The 18,102-nt window shown below is 41.9% G+C and overlaps 1 protein-coding gene across 4 annotated transcripts in view; it reads left to right on the top strand.

Moving 5' to 3' along the window:
• Window positions 1-18,102, top strand: part of avl9 (AVL9 homolog (S. cerevisiase)) — a 115,341-nt gene that overhangs the window by 26,136 nt on the left and 71,103 nt on the right. For all 4 annotated transcript variants that reach the window (XM_068032621.1, XM_068032620.1, XM_068032623.1 and 1 more), the window contains exons 6-7: window positions 2,958-3,024; window positions 12,960-13,000. In XM_068032621.1, coding sequence (XP_067888722.1) covers window positions 2,958-3,024; window positions 12,960-13,000 — 108 coding nt within the window. The remainder of the gene's footprint in view (window positions 1-2,957; window positions 3,025-12,959; window positions 13,001-18,102) is intronic.

The raw sequence follows: 18,102 nt of genomic DNA, 5'->3' as shown, positions 1-18,102 counted from the left end.
CCATGCCAGCTCACCTTGTCTCTCTATCAGCATGGTCTCAATCACAGACAATGTCAGAGAATCTCTGACTACTATTTTGTATTTTTCACCACCCACATTGCCCAATCCAGTGCAACTGCACTAGCTTTGCGTCTGCCCTGCAGTAAGTTCTCCTCCAAGTCACTTGCTACGACACTTTCAAACTCGCAAACCATCCAGCCTTTTGTTCTCCATTCGTCGCAATATTTTTGCAGCCATCAATCTCTGCAGCCATTCCCTTTCCTCCATCCTTGATGCCCTGGTTCTAAGTAAAAACCTTAATCTCCCCCAGTTCTGGTCACTAAATTGTTGTGGCTGCCACCTTTGCTTTCTCAAGAGACGTAGACCTGAGCGTATCTAGCATACAAGCCTGTTTAGCTGTCCATCACCAGATCTGGCAGTACCACATTAAGCAATATCAGATTTTGCTTTCCTCTGCCAAAACCACTAACTACTCCTGGAACATCTCGGACAGCTAAAATAACCTTTGGCTTCTTTTCACAACTAGCTGTCTCTTTTAAGCCGTCTCCCTTGCCTCTTCCACCCTCATCTCCATGAACAGGTGCGAGGAGCTCATGGATTTCTCTGTCACTGATAGTGAGATCATTCGTCCAGCTGCTTCTGCAGAATTCCTCCCTTCCCCTCCCAGCTCCCACCTGCTCTCTCCCTATTTCTCCACTCTGCCACCCCCCCCCTCCCCCAGTATATCCTTTCCGAATCTATCTTGATCATAAGAGACAACTCCGGTTCCCATAATCCCATTTCCTCCATTCCCACTAAGCTGCTGACCACTCGATTTCCCTTCCTGGCTGATTGATATTGTAAATGCTTCCCTTTCCTCAAGTACGAACCCTCGTCATTTCAAAACTGCAAATTTCTCTCCTCCTCAAAAAAAAAAATCAGTACTTGCAAACTATGGCACCATCTCCAAATCTCCCTTCACTGTCTTGAACGTGTCGTCACCTCCCAAATCTCTGCTCATCTTTCTTGCAACTCAATGTTTCTGCTTCTGCCACAGCACAGAGATGTCCCTCATCAAAGTCACAAATGGCTTCCTTTGTGACTGACCATGGTGCAGTATCCTACATTACCCTTTTTGACCTCTCTGCAGCCTTTGACTTGCTGACCACAGCATCCTCCTCCATGCCTTTTTGCTGTTCTCCAGTGCTCACTTGATATCATTCTTGTCTATTCAGTTATAGCCAGAGCATCTCTGAATATGGCTTCTCTTTCTCCCACAGCGTTACTTCTGGAGTTCTCCAGAAATCTATCCGTGGCTTTTTCCTCTTCCTCATTTACTTGTGATCCTTGATGACAGAGTTGTGAAGGGTCTGAGTAATGTCGTTTAATTTCTTTGAGGAAGGCAGTAACATGGTGGATAGGAGCGTGTCTATGGATTTTGTCTCTATGGATGAAATTCAGCAAGGTTCTGCACAGGAGATTATCAATAATTTTGCACAGAATTGGGGAGTACTACCCAGCTGAACCAAGCTGACATCTTGGAAATGGGGGATCATAAAGAAACACAGTCAGCTCATTAATTCTCCAGCCCAGAGGGATTGCTCAGTTGTTAGATATATTCAAGTGCAAGAACTATAGATTTTTGGTCAATAAGGGAATCGAGGATATGGGAATAAGCCAGGAAAGTAGTGTTGATGTAGATGATCAGCAACGATCTTATTGAATAGCGGAGCAGGCTCGATGGACCATATGGCCTACTTCTCTTATTAAGTCCTTATGTTCTTAATCCTCACTCCACTTCTGTGTCCCAGCATTGGCATCATGCCACGTCCAATTTTGTCCTCACTAAGTGAGGTACCTTGTGCTTGGCTGCCAGCAACTCTAAACCATTGGAGAGTGATGCATCCAATGCCTGGTCATCAAGATGGCGAATCTGGTACGTTTTGTATGTCATTATAAGGCTTTTCAAATTCCAAGGGTTGTTTGCCACAATGCCCTGAGGTAAGAGCAGCGTTAGCAAACACCTCTGACTCGTGGTTACATGTACACTTGATCGAGGAGGTACCTCCAGACCAAGAGAGAAGGAACTTCTACTCTTGATAACTTGTCATACACCATCCTTATCAGGTTATTGCCCCATCTTTGATCTGTGGCATCTTTGGAAGGCCTGTTCTTAATTAAAAATCATGTGAAATGTCCGGTTTCTGCGACAGCAGATACTGCCTAATGGATTCTAACGGACGCATGGAGACCGAAAATAATGAGCATACATTTATCTATCGCATAGTGTCGTCTTCAGTCTTTGAATGAAAAGAATACTCCGTCAGCCCAAACGGCCCCTGTTTTCCATTTCCACCTTGTAGACAATTAATTATACTAAAATAGTCTTACCAGGTTCACTGTCCGATAAAATACAGGAAAATTTCCAGGAGAGGAGTCCTGGAAATCTATGACCATATTTTTCTAATATAATATTTTCTAATATTGTATCAGTGCTGGAAATATCTTTGTTGCTGCTGTGATTTTTTTTTTTTCCCCCCTCCATGGGATTCTTTGCTTTCAAAAGCCATGAGAATGCTTTTCTCTTAACCATGATCCTACTAGGAATGGGAATGCCTTTTCAGGAAAACATTTGGTAATTTTTTTCTTTGGTTTTTGCTTCTTTAAATACACAAAGTTTATTACTACACTAAATTTCTTAATGTGTTAAATTTAAGTACAAATAACCTTTAAAAGTACAGTAAAATATGCAAGATTGCACAGATACTTAATTCTGATTTAGCGACTCTAGTGATGAATTTTCTTGCGTTAAACTTGCATGGCAATGTGGTACATTTCGTATGTGTGTGCAGTATTTACAGTGTTAAGTATTAAATCTATTTGTTATTTGTCTTATTAGAACACTTAATGTAGGTCTTGTTTGGTAGCTAAGTGTTTTCAGCATGTAAATTGTTCACTTTTTTAAATGATTAAACTAGGAACTTTATGAACACATGAACAGCTCTTTAGGAGGGAATGCATTAGAAGGATCCCAGGCTTGCTTGGGTAAGTGAGTTAAAATCACATTATCTGCATTTGAAGAAACAAGCTTGTAAGCATGATGTATCTATATATTTTGCCTCTAATACATATCTGTCGTTTTACAACTCTCAAAGGGCAAACAAATAGGGTTGGCCTCAAATAGCCACAGTGTTGATAACCAGGATGATTTTGTGTGGCATTTAGTGAGAGATATTTAAACCAATTGAAAACCAGGTTCATGTAACTAGACAGTTACGAAAAGCTACCAATCAATAACCAGCAATGATCTCATTCAGCCAATCAATTTATTTCAAAGCTACCATTCATAGGTCGGCTATTAGCACAAATCAAACACGTTGTTCAATTTTCAAATCCTACGAGCGGCTATGTTGTTTCTTCACATGGGCACTCCATCTATGGTAGTATTGGCAGGAGTGACTAACACAGTCTTTATGAAGACCAAATCTCCTCTTCAATATGTGTGTGTGTGGATTATAGGTTTCTTCCTGCTCCAGTAGAACTAAGTTGCCCAGAATGTACTAAAACATCCCGCACTATATGACAAGGTAGAAAAAGGACCAAGGAATTATAGCTGCTGGGGACACCGCACAATGGACATTGACTTTGCACTGAAGATGAGACTTTCCAAGGACTTTGCGGTGGTTGCTCATTCCAATACAATCATGGGCAGAGGTGTCTGTTACTGGTAGATTGCTGAAGACAATATCAAGCAGGATCCTCCATTGTAATTGATTTCTTCACCAGATGCAGGCCTAGTCTGGCAGCTATGTCCTTCAGGGTATGACCAACTGGGTCAGTAATGGTACTGCTGAGCTGCTCTTGCTGGCAGATATTGAAGTCCCCTCCCAGCGTACATTTTCTGTCATCGTTTCTCTCAGTGTTCCCTCAAGTGGTGTTCAGCGTAGAGTAATTTATCAGTTGAGCAGGAGCAATGGATTGTAATTAGAGCTTCCTTGGCCTTGTCTGACCTGAAACTATAAATTGTATATTTCTCTTGTAACAATGTCTGTAAATGTGTAAACTTAAAATATGTTTGTAACATATGTATATGTTCATTTGCATCTACTGCAACCACTACAGTTAAGCCAGGTTTGCAGAGTTGTGAATAATGCACATCATGCTCTTGTCAGTTGCCATGAGTCAGTAGTGCATTACCTGGGTTTTGACTCTTCCTCCCACCTTCTGTTCTGTTAGATAACCTGTTAGATAACCTAATCAAGTGTAGCTGGAGTCAACAATGACCCAATCTTGTGAAATAATCCTGATTGTTTACTGGGAGCACTGAAATAATTAGATAAATTACGACGGGTGTATGCAGATTTTTGATAGCCGGATTACTCTATTAATCATGATCCAGTAAGTGGTTAACTCTAGTTAAACTATCAAACACAAGAGGTTCAGGCTACACCACTTAATCTTTTGAGTGGTGGCGGGGGTGGGGGTGATATTTTACAGACTGGAGAAGAAATAAGTTAAGCTTTGTTGCTGATATTCTGCATGGACTTTGTGGGCTAATGCAGAATGTTGCAATAGTTTTTGTTCTGTGTGTAAACATCGAGGCATGGTTTAAATGCTCATAAATTCTTATGCTATTCTGGTGGTATCCTTGTAAACGGCAAAACCTTGGCCATATCTCTCTCACCCACTAGTTTGTATGGTTTTGGAGTCCAGGAGTAAGATATGTATTTTCTTGGAGGGTACAGTAGCCTTTCACTGAATGCACATACATTTTATAGAATTCTTTACTGCTTTCTCATCTAGGGATATTGTTCAGAGGTGATACCAATCCAAAAAGGAACTACTTGCACTGCCACCTTTGTGAGTGACATTACAGTCAAATTTCCTCAGTAGATTTATTGCCTTGGTGGTTTAGGTTTTTCAGTTCACTGTTGGATCAATCAAGTAGATTAATCCAAATTACACAGGTTTGGGCACTAGCGACAAAGTTCAAGCACCATTTTCTTGGCATCCTTCCATCTATGAGAGATGATGAACACGCAGAAAACAATACATTTAGATGGCATCAAAAGATCATAGGATCATCATAGGTAATAGGAGCAGGAGTAGGCCATTCGGCCCATCGAGCCTGCTCCACTATTCAAACAGCTCATGGCTGATCATCTACCTCTACACCGTTTTTCTCCACTATCCCCATATCCCTTGATGTCATTAGTATTCAGAAATCTATCAATTTATGTCTTGAACATGATCAATGATTGAGCTGCCACAGCCCTCTGGGGTAGAGAATTCCACATATTCACCACCCTCTGAGTAAAGAAATTCCTCCTCATCTCAGTCTTAAATAGCCTACCCTTTATTCTGAGACTCTGTCCCCTGGTTCTAGACTCACCAACCAGAGGAAACAATCTGTCTGTATCTACCCTGTGTCACGACAGACCACTCCTGTCAAAGCTCCCAATCAAAATATACGATTCTAATTGTGGTGTGACCAGCGCACTGTTAATTCAATCCCGTCGCTCCACAGATTGGCTAACATATCATTTAAAACTTTCCAAATTAAAGAAAGACCCAGCCAAATTGTACCATCTATTAACCCCCAAATGAGGCTAACCAAACCAGGTGTCTTTAAATCAACAAATTAACTCTTTAATTAGAAAAACTAAATTCTTAAACACTACGAAGATATAAACAACATTTAAAATAGAAAAAATTAGAGTCTTTGCAAATTTACGGTCCAATGTTGCTTGAAGTCCTCACGGAATGTTCGATGCAGAAAAAAGGTTTTTCCACAGTAGAACAGTCTGTAGCTTATGGTGATGCTTTCCTTCTCCAGCGAATTTCAACAATTAACGACTTGCGAACACTTTCAATAGAATCAATCTGACTTTAGAATTTTTTGAGGGATAAAAGATTGTCGCAGTCTAACTTCCCTTTCTTCAATTTAAATGACCAGAGATCTCGGTTTTGGCTTGACTTTTCTTTTTAGAATTTTGAGAGATAATAAACAGACTAAAATCCTCTTCCTTCAGTTTAAATGGTTGAGAGCTCTTTTTCCAGGTGCTGTCATCACAGCTGTGTTGTCTGTCTGTGTATTCTGTTAGAACAAACTGTCTTCAACTAAAAAGCCAGTTCAAAATTGAATTGTAACAAATGTATCGCATTAGACTCACTCCCAGTGGCTGTTTCTATGGTAAAGAGAATGCACCCTTTGAATCACAGTCTCTAAATGACTGTTTCTAAGGCAATGAAAATGCACCTTCCTATTACTTCTGAGGCTTGCTGGTTCATAAAGCAATACTGCTCCCTTGCAAGCCTTAAAGGCACACCGCATATTCCAATAAAAAAACTACAGGACCATGACACCTGTCACACCATGTAAGAATTTTGTAAGTTTCAATGAGATCACCTCTCATTCTTCAAAACGCTAGAGAATACAGGCCCAGTTTCTGCAATCTCTCCTCATAAGACAATCCCGCCATCCGAGGGATCAGTTTGGTGAACCTCCGTTGCACTCCCTCAATGGCAACTATATCCTCCTTTAGATAAGGAGACCAAAACTGCACACAATACTCCAGCTGCAGTCTCACCAAGGCTTTATACAATTGCAGCATTTCATTTTTGTACTCCTGTACTCAAATCCCCTTGCAATGAAGGCCAACATAACATTTGCCTTCCTAATTGCTTGCTGCACCAGCAAACCAGCTTTTAATGACTCGTGAACAAGGACACCCAGGTCCCTTTGGACATCAACACTTCCCAACATCTCACCATTTAAGCAATACTCTTGCTTTTCTGTTTTTCTTCCAAAGTGGATAACTTCACACTTATTTACATTATATTCCATCTGCCATGTTCTTGCCCATTCACTTAGCCTGTCGAAATCCCCTTGAAGCCTCCTTGCATCCTCCTCACAACTTACATTCCCCCTAGTTTTGTCTCATCAGCAAATTTGGAAATATTATATTTGGTCCCCACATCCAAATCATTTATATAGACTGTGAACAGCTGTAGCCCAAGCACTGATCCTTGCAGTACCCCACTAGTAACAGCCTGCCATCCTGAGAATGACCCATTTATTCCTACTCTCTGCTTTCTGTCTGTTAACCAATTCTCAATCGTTTGCAGTATATTGCCCCCAATCCCATGTGTTCTAATTTTGTTTATTAACCTCCTGTGTGGAATCTTTATCAAAGGCCTTCTGAAAATCCAAATACATCATCACAGCCCCTGGTTCTCCATTATCTATGCTACAAGTAACATGCTCAAAAAAGTCCAACAGGTTTGTCAAACATGATTTCCCTTTCATAAATCCATGTTGACCCTACCCAATCATATCATTATTTTCCAAGTGTCCAGTTATCTCATCCCTCATCTCATCGATTATAACATTTTCCCTACTACTGACGCCAAACTAGCAGGTCTGTAGTTCTACGTTTTCTCTCTCGCTCCCTTCTTAAATAGTGGGGTTACATTTGCTGCTTTCCAGTCTGCAGGAACGCTTCCAGAAGCTCTCTAATTTTGAAAGATAACCACCAATGCATCCACTATCTCTATAACCACCTCCTTCAATACTCTGGGATGTAGCTCATCTGGTCCAGGGGATTTATCAACTTTCAATCCAGTTAATTTTTCGAGTACTGCCTCTTTATTGATACTGGTTTCTTTCAGTTCCTCATCTTTACAAGTTCCTTGGTTCCCTGGTATTTCTGGGAGATTTTCTGTGTCTCCTCCATGAAGACAGACACAAAGTATTTGTTTAGTTCTTTTGCCATTTCCCCATTCTCCACCACAAATTCTCCTGTCTCTGCCTGCAATGGACCCACATTTGTCCTTGCTAATCTTTTCCTTTTCACATACCTAAAGAAGCTTTTACAGTCTACCTTTATGTTTCTAGATAGCTTAGATTCATAATCTCTTTTCCCTTTCTTTATCGGTTTCTTGGTCGTCCTTTGTTGGATTCTAAATTGTGCCCAATCCTCGGGCTTACCACTTTTTCTGGTGACCTTAAGCCATTTCCTTTGACCAAGTGTAATCTTTAACACGGTTGATTCACCTTTCCTGTTGGGCTCTTGTGTCTTAGAGGAATGTAATTTGTTGCAAACTGTGTAAAAATACTTTAAATACTAGCCATTGCCTTGCCTACTATCAAATCCTTGAATGTATTTTCCCAGAGCCAACTTACCCCTCAGACCTTCTTAGTTTCCTTTAAGATTTAAGTCCCAAGTTTCAGAATGAACTATTATTTCTTTCAAACTAAATGTAAAATTCTAACACATTGTGGTCACTATTTTCTAACAGCTCCTTTTACAACCACGTTTATTAATTAGCCCTTTCTCATTACATAATACTAAATCTAAAATAGCCCAATCCCTAGATGGTTCTTCAACATACTGCTACAGAAACCCATCTCGTACACGCTCCAGGAATTCATCCTCCACAGCAGTAGTGCTGATTAGGTTTACCCAGTCTAATATGGAATATGAATTCACCCATTATTACTGTATTACCCATGCTACACGCAGCTCTAATTTCCTGATTTATGCCGTGGCCCTTGCTGTTCCTTAGCTCCACACAAACTGAAACTACATCTTGCTCCTTCGATCTAAGATCCTCTCTCACTAATGTACTGATCCCCTCTCTCATTAACAGCACTACCCCACCTCCGTTTCCCCTCTGTCTACCTTCCTAAATGACGAATATCCCTGAATATTCAGTTCCCAGTCCTGGTCACCCTGTAACCAAGTCTCCGTAATGGTAATTAAATCGTACCATTTACGTCTATCTGTGCCTTCAAATCATCTACCTTGTTGTGGATGCTACATGCATTCAGATAGAGTGCACTTAACTCTGTTTTAACATTATTCCTCATTCTGATCCTACTTGATGTTTGCCTTCGTCTCGTCTGCCTTCTAATTTCACTTCCTGTTACCAGTTTTGCTTTCCTCCAATCTGAGCTCCCTCTTTGTTTCCCAAGCCCATGACAATTTAGTTTAAACCCTCCGCAACAGCACTAGCAAATCTCCCTGCAAGGATGTTTGTCCCGGTCCTGCTAAGGTACAACCCATCCATCTTGTACAGGTCCCAGTGCCTCAGAAATCTGATGCCCTCCCTCCTGCACAATTCTCCAGCCACTTGCTCAATCACTTGATCCTCCTATTCCTCAACTCACTAAACGTGGCACTGGGAGTAATCCTGAGATTACTGCTTTTGAAATCCTGCTTATTAATTTCTTTCCTCACTCCCTAAACTCTGCTTTCAGGACCTCATCCCTCCTCTTACCTATATTGGTACCAATGTGGACCACAACCTCTGGTTGTTCACCTCCCCCAGAAGGTGTTTTCATATGGCTGTGGAGGCCAATCCTTGAGAGGCAGGCCACAAGTGCTGCTCATGAAGCCACCAGCTGATGTTTTGGGTTGTTGCTTTCAACGTTAGCATCTGTTGCCAAACTGCTTTAGCCACTGGTCATGGTGGTGATGCACGCCAGCCCACTCAAAGTGTCGCCAATTCCCTCTTTTGTCAGCTAGTGATTCCCAGGTGCAATAATCGACATTTAGGGCCCTCATGTCACACTTGCAAGCATCATTGAAGCGGAGCTTTGGGTGCCCCACTGGTCGTCTGGCCCCGGCTACCTTACCATACAGAAGGTCTTTAGGTATACAACTGTCTTCCATCCTGTGGACATGTCTGATCCACTGAAGCCTCATCTATTTGATTAGTGCAACACGCTCGGGAGCTCTGTCTTTGAGAGGACTGCCACGTTTGTGATTTTTGTCCTGCCCAGATATACCCATAATATGCCGCAGACAACGAAGATAGAAATTGCTCAGCTTCTTTTCCTGGTAGCTGTAAGTCTCCCATGTTTCACAGCCATACAGCAAGGTGCTGAGAACACAGGCCTTATAAACTATCAGCTTGGTCTAAGGGTCAGCTTGCTGTTAGCCCATGCGGGTTTCGCAAGTTGGTCAAAGGTGGGAGCTGCTTTCCCTATGCATGTATCGAGCTCTGCATCAAGGGACAGATTGTCACCGTGGACCCAGGGTAGCAGAATTTGCTGACCACTTCCAGTGTGGGGGTGTTTAGTGTGATCGGGGGCAGAGATGCAACACCTTGTCCCATGACCACAGTTTCTTGACTCTTATAGTCAGCGCGAATAAGTTACAGGCACAGGAGAGACAGTCCATGAGTCTTTAGCTGAGTTTCCGTGTGTGGGCGACTCACACAGCATCATCAGTGTGGAGGCGTTCTCTGATCAGGACTTGATGTGTTTTTGTCTTCGCTTTCAGCCTTGATAGATTGTAGAGCTTGTCGTCTGACTTAGTGTGCAAGTAGACTCCTTCCATATCTGCAGGGAAGGCGAAGGTCAGGAGCACGGAGAAGAAGGTACCAAACAGAGTTGGGGCTAGGACAGAACCTGTTTCAGTCCATTCTTAACTCCGAAATTGCCAGAGGTGGAGCCATCAAACTGTACAGTGCAATGCATGTTGTCATGAAAGGATCAAATGAGACTGAGGAGTTTCAGTGGACAGCCAATTTTCTCCGAAATCTTGTCGAGCCCTGCTTTGCTGACAGTGTTGAATGCCTTAGTGAGATCTACAAAAGTAAGGTAAAGGGGTATACTCTGTTCCCTCTCTTGTAGTTGGCGTACGGAGAAGATCATGTCCGCAGTATATCTGTCGGCACGGAAACTGCAGTGTGCTTCTGGGTACGCTCGGTCTGTCAGTAAGTGGAGTCTTTTAAGTATGACCCTAGCAAAGGCCTTCCCTGTGATGCTGAGGAGTGCGATATCCCCAGAGTTGTTGCAGTCTCCTCTCTCACCTTTGCTTTTGTATAATGTGATGAGTTTTGCATCACGCATCTCGTGTGGAATGGAGGCAACAAAGTACAGGAAACTTACACATCTATATACTTGTAGAATATTCCTCTCGGCTCTGCCTTTAATTTCAGTCCAGGTGAGTTCTCAGCACGGAATACCAAAGAATTGCTGACAATGAGCCAATTTACACATCCAGATGGACAATGTCAGACAAACTGCTCTAAACCTACCAATTCTAAGATTATTGTCATGTGATCTTTGTGTCATGTGCTATTATACCAATAGATAGTGATGCTGCACCACCTGCACCCCATTTTCATTACAATGTAAGTGTCATGTAGAGGATAAGACAATTTTCATGGTTATAAACTTTACATCGTTGTAGCTGAAACATAGACATGTTGACTCCAGCATTGCTGTATTTCTTACACAAACTCTTTCATGTTTTTTAAATTGCATTAACCTGAAACCTGTTTATTGGGCATTCCTCTGCAAATCCAAATGATCTAATCTAAGCCATGTGTTAGCCTCTATCACATGGAATTCATTCTCATAACACAAGGATATTAATATTGACTTGTATTGTTGAGCTGTTTTTAACATTATATTATACATTATCCTACAGTCTCTTGGCTTAAACTTTAACTTTCCAAAATAGGAAGAGGGATGCATTTTAACAAAATTGAAGCCCGTGGGATAAAAAAAACAATGGCAATGTGGTAGACAGACTGGTGAAATGAACAGACCACATGACAAATGAAATGTAACCTACAGTATTGTGAAGTCATGCATTTTCATAGGCAAAATAGGGAGAGGTTATATACCTTTAATTATTACAATTTAAATTTTCAAAGAGGTGCAGGAACAGAGACCTGGGGATGCATATACTCAAATCTTTGACGGTGGCAGGATATACAGAAGTATAGAATGCAAAAGCAAGGATGCTATGGTCAAACTTTATAAATCACTTTAGGCCTAGCTGGAGTATTGTGTTCAATTCTGGGCACCAGACTTCAGGAAGGATGCAAGTCTAGTACTGAAATTAAGAGATTATGGGCTGTATATTCTATGTAATTCTATTGGGGAAGATTGGGCAGGTTGGGCTTTTTTCTTTAAAAGGACTTGGAGGAAATCTGATAGAGGTACTTAAAATTCGGAATGGGTTGGACAGGGTAGATATGGAGGAAATATTTCCACTTTGGAAAAATCCAAAACTAGGGGCCATAGATACAAGATGGTTACTAATAGACCCAATCGGAAGATAAGGAGAAATGCCTTTACTCAGTGATTAGAATGTTGAACTCACTGTGAAAGAAGGTGGTTGAGATAAATAGTTTAGATGTTTTCAAAAGGAAACTAGATGAGCACCTGAGAGAAAAGCAAAGTCAAAAGATATACTGAAAGGCTGAGATGAGGTAGATGGAAAGGGAGGAGATTTGTGTGGTCTATAAACACCAGCACAGATTAGATGAGCTGAATGACCTGTTTCTGGGCTGTTTATTCTATGTAAAGCCTTAGAGAGGGTGCAGATGAAATTTACCAGAATGGAATCAAAGTTGCAGTTACATGAAGAGACTAGAGAAGCTGGAGTGGTTCTCCTTTAAAGCAGTGAAGGTTAAAGGAAGGTTGAATAGATGTATTCAAAATCATGAATGGTTTTGATGGAGTAAATAAAGATAACCTGCTCCAGTGGTAGAAGGGTCAGAAACCAGCAGACACAGATTTAAGGTAATAGGCAAAAGAACCGGAGGGGTGATGAGCATTTTTTTTTAACACAGTGTATTGTTATAATCTGGAATGCATTGCCTGAAAGGATGGTGGAAGCAGATTAAATATTAACTTTCAAAAGGGAATTGAATAAATACTTAAAGGGGAAAAATTTTCAGCACTGCGGGGAAAGGGTATGGGAGCAGAACTAATTGCATAGCTTTTTCAGAGAGCCTGCGCTGGGACAATGACTGAAATGTGCAATATCATTCTATGATTCTATAAACAAGTCTAGTATCTGTTGAAGGAAGATGGATGACAATCTCCTACCTATCAAAGGAAGAGGGATAGCAAGCCTAGTACCTGCCAATCTTCTATTGCAATTATGTTGCTCTTTAGGGAGAATTAATAGCTTTGTTCTGTAATTTAATATAAATTGGGGCTCTGTTTTTAGGTCTGTCTCCACGGGATCTGGTTCTCCATTTCAGACACAAGGTACAGTAGCCAATAGAAACAATTTCTCCACTGATTTAGTTTGGTTTTGTTGATTCCTGAATTGTAAAATGACATTAATTCTGCATTTCTATTGTGTTCCAAAATGTATGTATCTTTCTTTATTCTCCATGAACTGCATGAGCGCACCAAGCGATGGCCTCTTCTGTTGGGGAAAGATTTCAAGAGATGACTTTACTTCAGGATGTTGCATCAGAATGTCTTAAACATTAAACATTGCCCAACCTCTCAAATTTTTCTGTACACCATCTCCAAATCACCCAGAATTTTGCATTTTCTTACCTTGCAATCCTGGCCTCAGATCATCAGTTTGGGAATACTAATCCTAATGCTGAAATTCCACAATGTCACACTCCTTCCATCAGTGCAATCTTCCTCAGTCCTATGTCCCTGCACCCACCCTCCACTTCCCTGTCCTGGGCTTATGTGTAGTCCCCTACTTCTCTATGATTGGCACCAGCTTCAGCCATCAAAGCCCTATGCTCTGGAAATCTTTCTCTAAATCCTTCCGCCTTGCTACTTTCCACTGTCCTCCGAAACCTCCTCGCAACCTACCATTTCTATCATGGTGTTGGCCACCTTCCCAAATTCATTCTCTCTCTCTCCCTGCTTAGATTCCTCAAATCACTCAATTTTTTTTGTTGCGTGGCAGGTGACATAAAAGTACCTGATTTTGCTGAAGATGATGAGATGTGACCCATTCTTGGTCCTTCTGTCAGGCAAAATATTCTGCATCAGCTGTCTGGCTAATGAAAGCCAAATACACATTTCAGAATTCAAAATTTTATTTGATCAGAATTAGTCTGCAGAACAGGATCTGGACAGTATTTGTAGCCTTGTACTTATGGCAGCAAGTTTAGGAAGAAGTAGTCAATTTAGTAAAAATGCGTTCATATCTTTAAAATATTTACTGTTCAGAAAGCACAGATCTCCTATATTTCTCATTCAGTTGAGTGAGGCTACCCATCCCTGGTTCCAATCTCACCTACTCGGCTGTAGCCAGAGAATATCCTGCAATAGATTCTCTTCCCATGCCTACACTGTTACCTCTGGAGCCCCACAAGGATCTATCCTTGGCTTCCTCCTGTTTCTCACCTCCAAGATGTCCTGAGGTAACATCTTTCAAAAACACATCAGGTTCCACATGTATGTTGACAACACTCCATTCTGCCTCACGACCACCTATCTTGACCCCTCCACTGCCTCTATATTGTCAGACTGCTTGTCCAACACCCAATCCTGAATGAGCTTAAATTTTCTCCAATTAGACAGTAAGAAGAGCAAAGCCATTGCCTTTAGTCTTCACACAACCTCTGTTCCCTAGCTACCGACTCCTTCCCCTCCCTGACAACAGTCTGAGGCTGAACCAGACTGTTTGCAACTTTGGCTTCCTATTATGCCCTGAACTGAGCTTTTGACCCCATATCCTCACCATCACCAGCAACGCCGCCTTCCACCTCCATGGCATCACCTATTTCTATCCTTGCCTCAGCACCTAGAGTCATTACAGCACAGAAAGAGGCCATTTGGCCCATCGAGTCCATGGTGGCTCTCTGTAGAGCAATCTAGTCTGTCCCACTCCCCACTCGATCCTCATAGCCCTGCAAATTTATTCCCCTCGAGTGTCTATCCAGTTTCCTTTGAAATCATTGTCTCCACTTCCACCACTCTCGTAGGCAGCAAGTTCCAGGTCGTAACCACTCGCTGCATTAAAAAAAGTTCTTCCTCACACCATTCCCAACCCACCCCCCACTCACCCTACATCTCTTGCCCAAAACCTGAAATCTGTATCCCCTAATCATTGTACCATCAGCTAAGGGGAACAGCTTTTCTTTGTCTACCTTATTTAAACCTGTCATAATTTTGTACACTTCTGTTAAATCTCCTCTCGATCTCCTTTGCTCCAAGGATAACAGCCCAGCTTCTCCAACCAAACCTTGTAGCTACAGTCCGTCATCCCTGGAGCCATTCTAGTAAATCTCCTTTGCACACTCTTGAGGACTCTCACATCTTTCCTGAAGTGTGGTGACCAGAACTGGACGCAATACTCTAGTTGGGGCCTAACCAGAGCTTTATAAAGGTTCAGCATAACTTCCCTCCTTTTGCACTCAATACCTCTATTTATGAAGCCTAAGATCCCATATGCTTTGCTAATTATTCTCAAGATGTCCTGCCACCTTCGAAGATTTATGTGCATGATTCCCCCAGGTCCCTCTGTTCCTGCACACTCTTTAGAACTGTTGTATAAAATCTATATTGCTTCTCCCTATTCCTTCTGCCAAAATGCATCACTTCACACTTCTCAGTACTAAATTCTATCTGCCACTTGTCTACTCATTCTGCTAGCCTATCTATGTCCTGTATCGAATGGTATCATCTTCACTGTCTGCCACTCCTCCAAGTTTGGTATCATTGGCAAGTTTTGAAATTTTACTCTGTATTCCAATATCCAAATCATTTAAATGTATCAAAAAAGAAGTGGTTCCAGCACTGACCCTTGGAGAACACCACTATCTATCATCTTCCAGTCTGAAAAACAACCATTTACCACAACTGTTTTCTGTCCTTAAGCCAATTTTTTATCCAAGCTTACACTGGCCCTCCTATTCCAAGAACCTCAGTTTTGTTAACCAGCCTTTTATGTGATACTTTGTCAAATGCTTCTTTGTAATCCATATAAACAGCATCCACCGCATTCCCTTCATCAGCCTTCTGTTACTTCATCAAAAAATTCAATTAGATTAGTAAAGCAAGATCTGCCTTTCACAAATCCGTGCTGGCTATCCTTAATTATTTCAAACTTCTCCAAGTGCCTGTTTATTTTTTTTTTCCCTGATTATTGTTTCTCAAACCCTACCCACCATTGATGTTAAACTAACTGGCCTGTAGTTGCTTGGACTGTCCTTACACCTTTTCTTAAATAAGGGTAACACATTTGCCACTCTCCAATCCTCTGGCATCTCCTCTGTGTCTAGAGAAGATTGGATGATTATGGCAAGCCCTTCCATTATCTCCACCCCCACTTCCTTAAGCAATCTGGATGCAAGCCATCCAGAACTTAACCACTCTAAGCATAGCCAGCCTTTCCAGTACGTCCTTCCTATCAACTTTCAACCCATCCATTAGCTCCACCATCTCACCTACTGATATTTTGTCAACATCCTTTTCCTTAGTAAACACTGATACAAAGCATTCATTAAACACTATAGCCTTGCCCTGAACCTCTAAGCATACATCACCCTCTTGGTCCCTAATAGGACCGACTCCACCTCTTACTACCCATTCCCTGTTCACATTCTGGTAGACGATTTTGGGTTCCCTTTTAAGTTAACTGCCATTCTATTCACGCATTTTCTCTTTGCCAATCTTATTTTTCTCTTCTCTTCCCCTCTCAACTTACTGTAGTTGGCTTACTTCTCACTTGAAGAATTCACCTGACCTGCATCATACACCCTCTTTTTTTTTTCGTTTCATTTTCTTCATCTCCCTCATCACCCAAGTCTTATTGAGGTGTAACTTGTGATTTTTGAATAGGTGTCTCCTGCCCCAGAGTTGGTCCCAATGCCTCAGGAATCTGAAGCCCTCACTGCTGTACCGTACTTCAAGCCACGCATTGATCCTCCCTATCTTCCTATTTCTACTCGCTAGCATGTAGCACTGGGAGTAATCCAGAGATTACTACCTTTGAGGGCCTACTCTTTAGCTTCCTCCCTAGCTCCTGCAAATCTGACTGTAGGACTTCAATATCTGTCTCCTCTGTTGTTGGTGCCAACGTGTACCACAGCTCACTCCCTTCCCCCTGCAGAATATCCTGCATCCTCTGTAATGTCCTTTACTCTGGCACCAGGGAGGCAATGCACCATGCAGGGTTCACAGTGTATCCTGTGAAATGCCCGTCTGACCCCCTAACTGTGGAATCTCCTGCATTTCTACTCTTTGCAGTTCTTTTCTGTGCATTCCTTTGCCCATTGATTCCATGGACTGGATTGCACTCCAAGGTGTTGTCACGCTCAGCTGTCTCTAAAGCTGACTCCCAGTTTGAAAGTAGCACACAACCCAAAGTCTCCTGTACTTCCTGCCTCTTCCTACTCTTCCGGATAGCCCCCATCTACTGTCCTGAACTCTCATTGCTTGTGGGGTGACCATACGAACATACAAATTGGGAGCAGAAGTAAGCCGTTCAGCCCCTTGAGCCTGCTCCGCCATTCAGTAAGATCGTGGCTGATCTGTTTGTTTCAAATTCCACACTCACATCTACCCCCAATAACCCTTGATAAGTTCTTGTTAGGCAAGGGAATCTACTTCCGCCTTAAAAATATTCAATGACCTCGCCCCCACCACTTTCTGAAGCAGAGATTTCCAAAGTCGCACAACTCTGAGTTTCTCATCTCTGTCCAAAAAGGCCGACCCCTAATTTTAAAACAGTGCCCCCTAGTTCTGGACTCACCCACAAGAGAAAACATTGTCTCCACATCTTCTTTGTCAAGACCATTCAGGATCTTATCTACTTCAATCAAGTCTCCCCTCACTCTTCTAAACTCCAGTGAAAACAAACCCAGTCTGTCCAACCTTCCCTCATAAGACAACCCACTCATTCCAGGTATCAATCTAGTAACCCTCCTCTAAACCGCCTCCAAGGCATTCACATCCTTCCTTAAATAAGGAGACCAAAACTGCACACAGTATTCAAGATGCAATCTCACCAATGCCCTGTATAACTGAAACATGACATCCTTACTTTTATTTTCAATTCCTCTCATAATAAAGGACAGCATTCCATTAACCTTTATTACTTGCTGTACCTGCATACTAATTTTTTGTGGCTCCTGCACTAGAACACCCAGATCTCTCTGCACCTCAGAATTCTGCAGTCGTTCTCTGTTTAAGTAATACTCTGCTTTTTTATTCTTCCTCCCACATTATACTCCATCTGCCAGATTTTTACCCATTCGCTCAATCTATCTATATCAGTCTGCAACTTCCTTATGTCCTCTTCACAACATACTTTCCTATCTATCTTTGTGATCATCTCCAAGAATGTGTGATCTAGGAAACTCTCATCCTTCCTGATGCTCCACAGTGAC

The sequence above is a fragment of the Heterodontus francisci genome, chromosome 5 (assembly GCF_036365525.1).
Source record: "Heterodontus francisci isolate sHetFra1 chromosome 5, sHetFra1.hap1, whole genome shotgun sequence".
Classification (NCBI taxonomy): domain Eukaryota; kingdom Metazoa; phylum Chordata; class Chondrichthyes; order Heterodontiformes; family Heterodontidae; genus Heterodontus; species Heterodontus francisci.
Note: the sequence above shows the minus strand (reverse complement) of the source record. Positions and strands in the feature narration are given on the sequence as shown.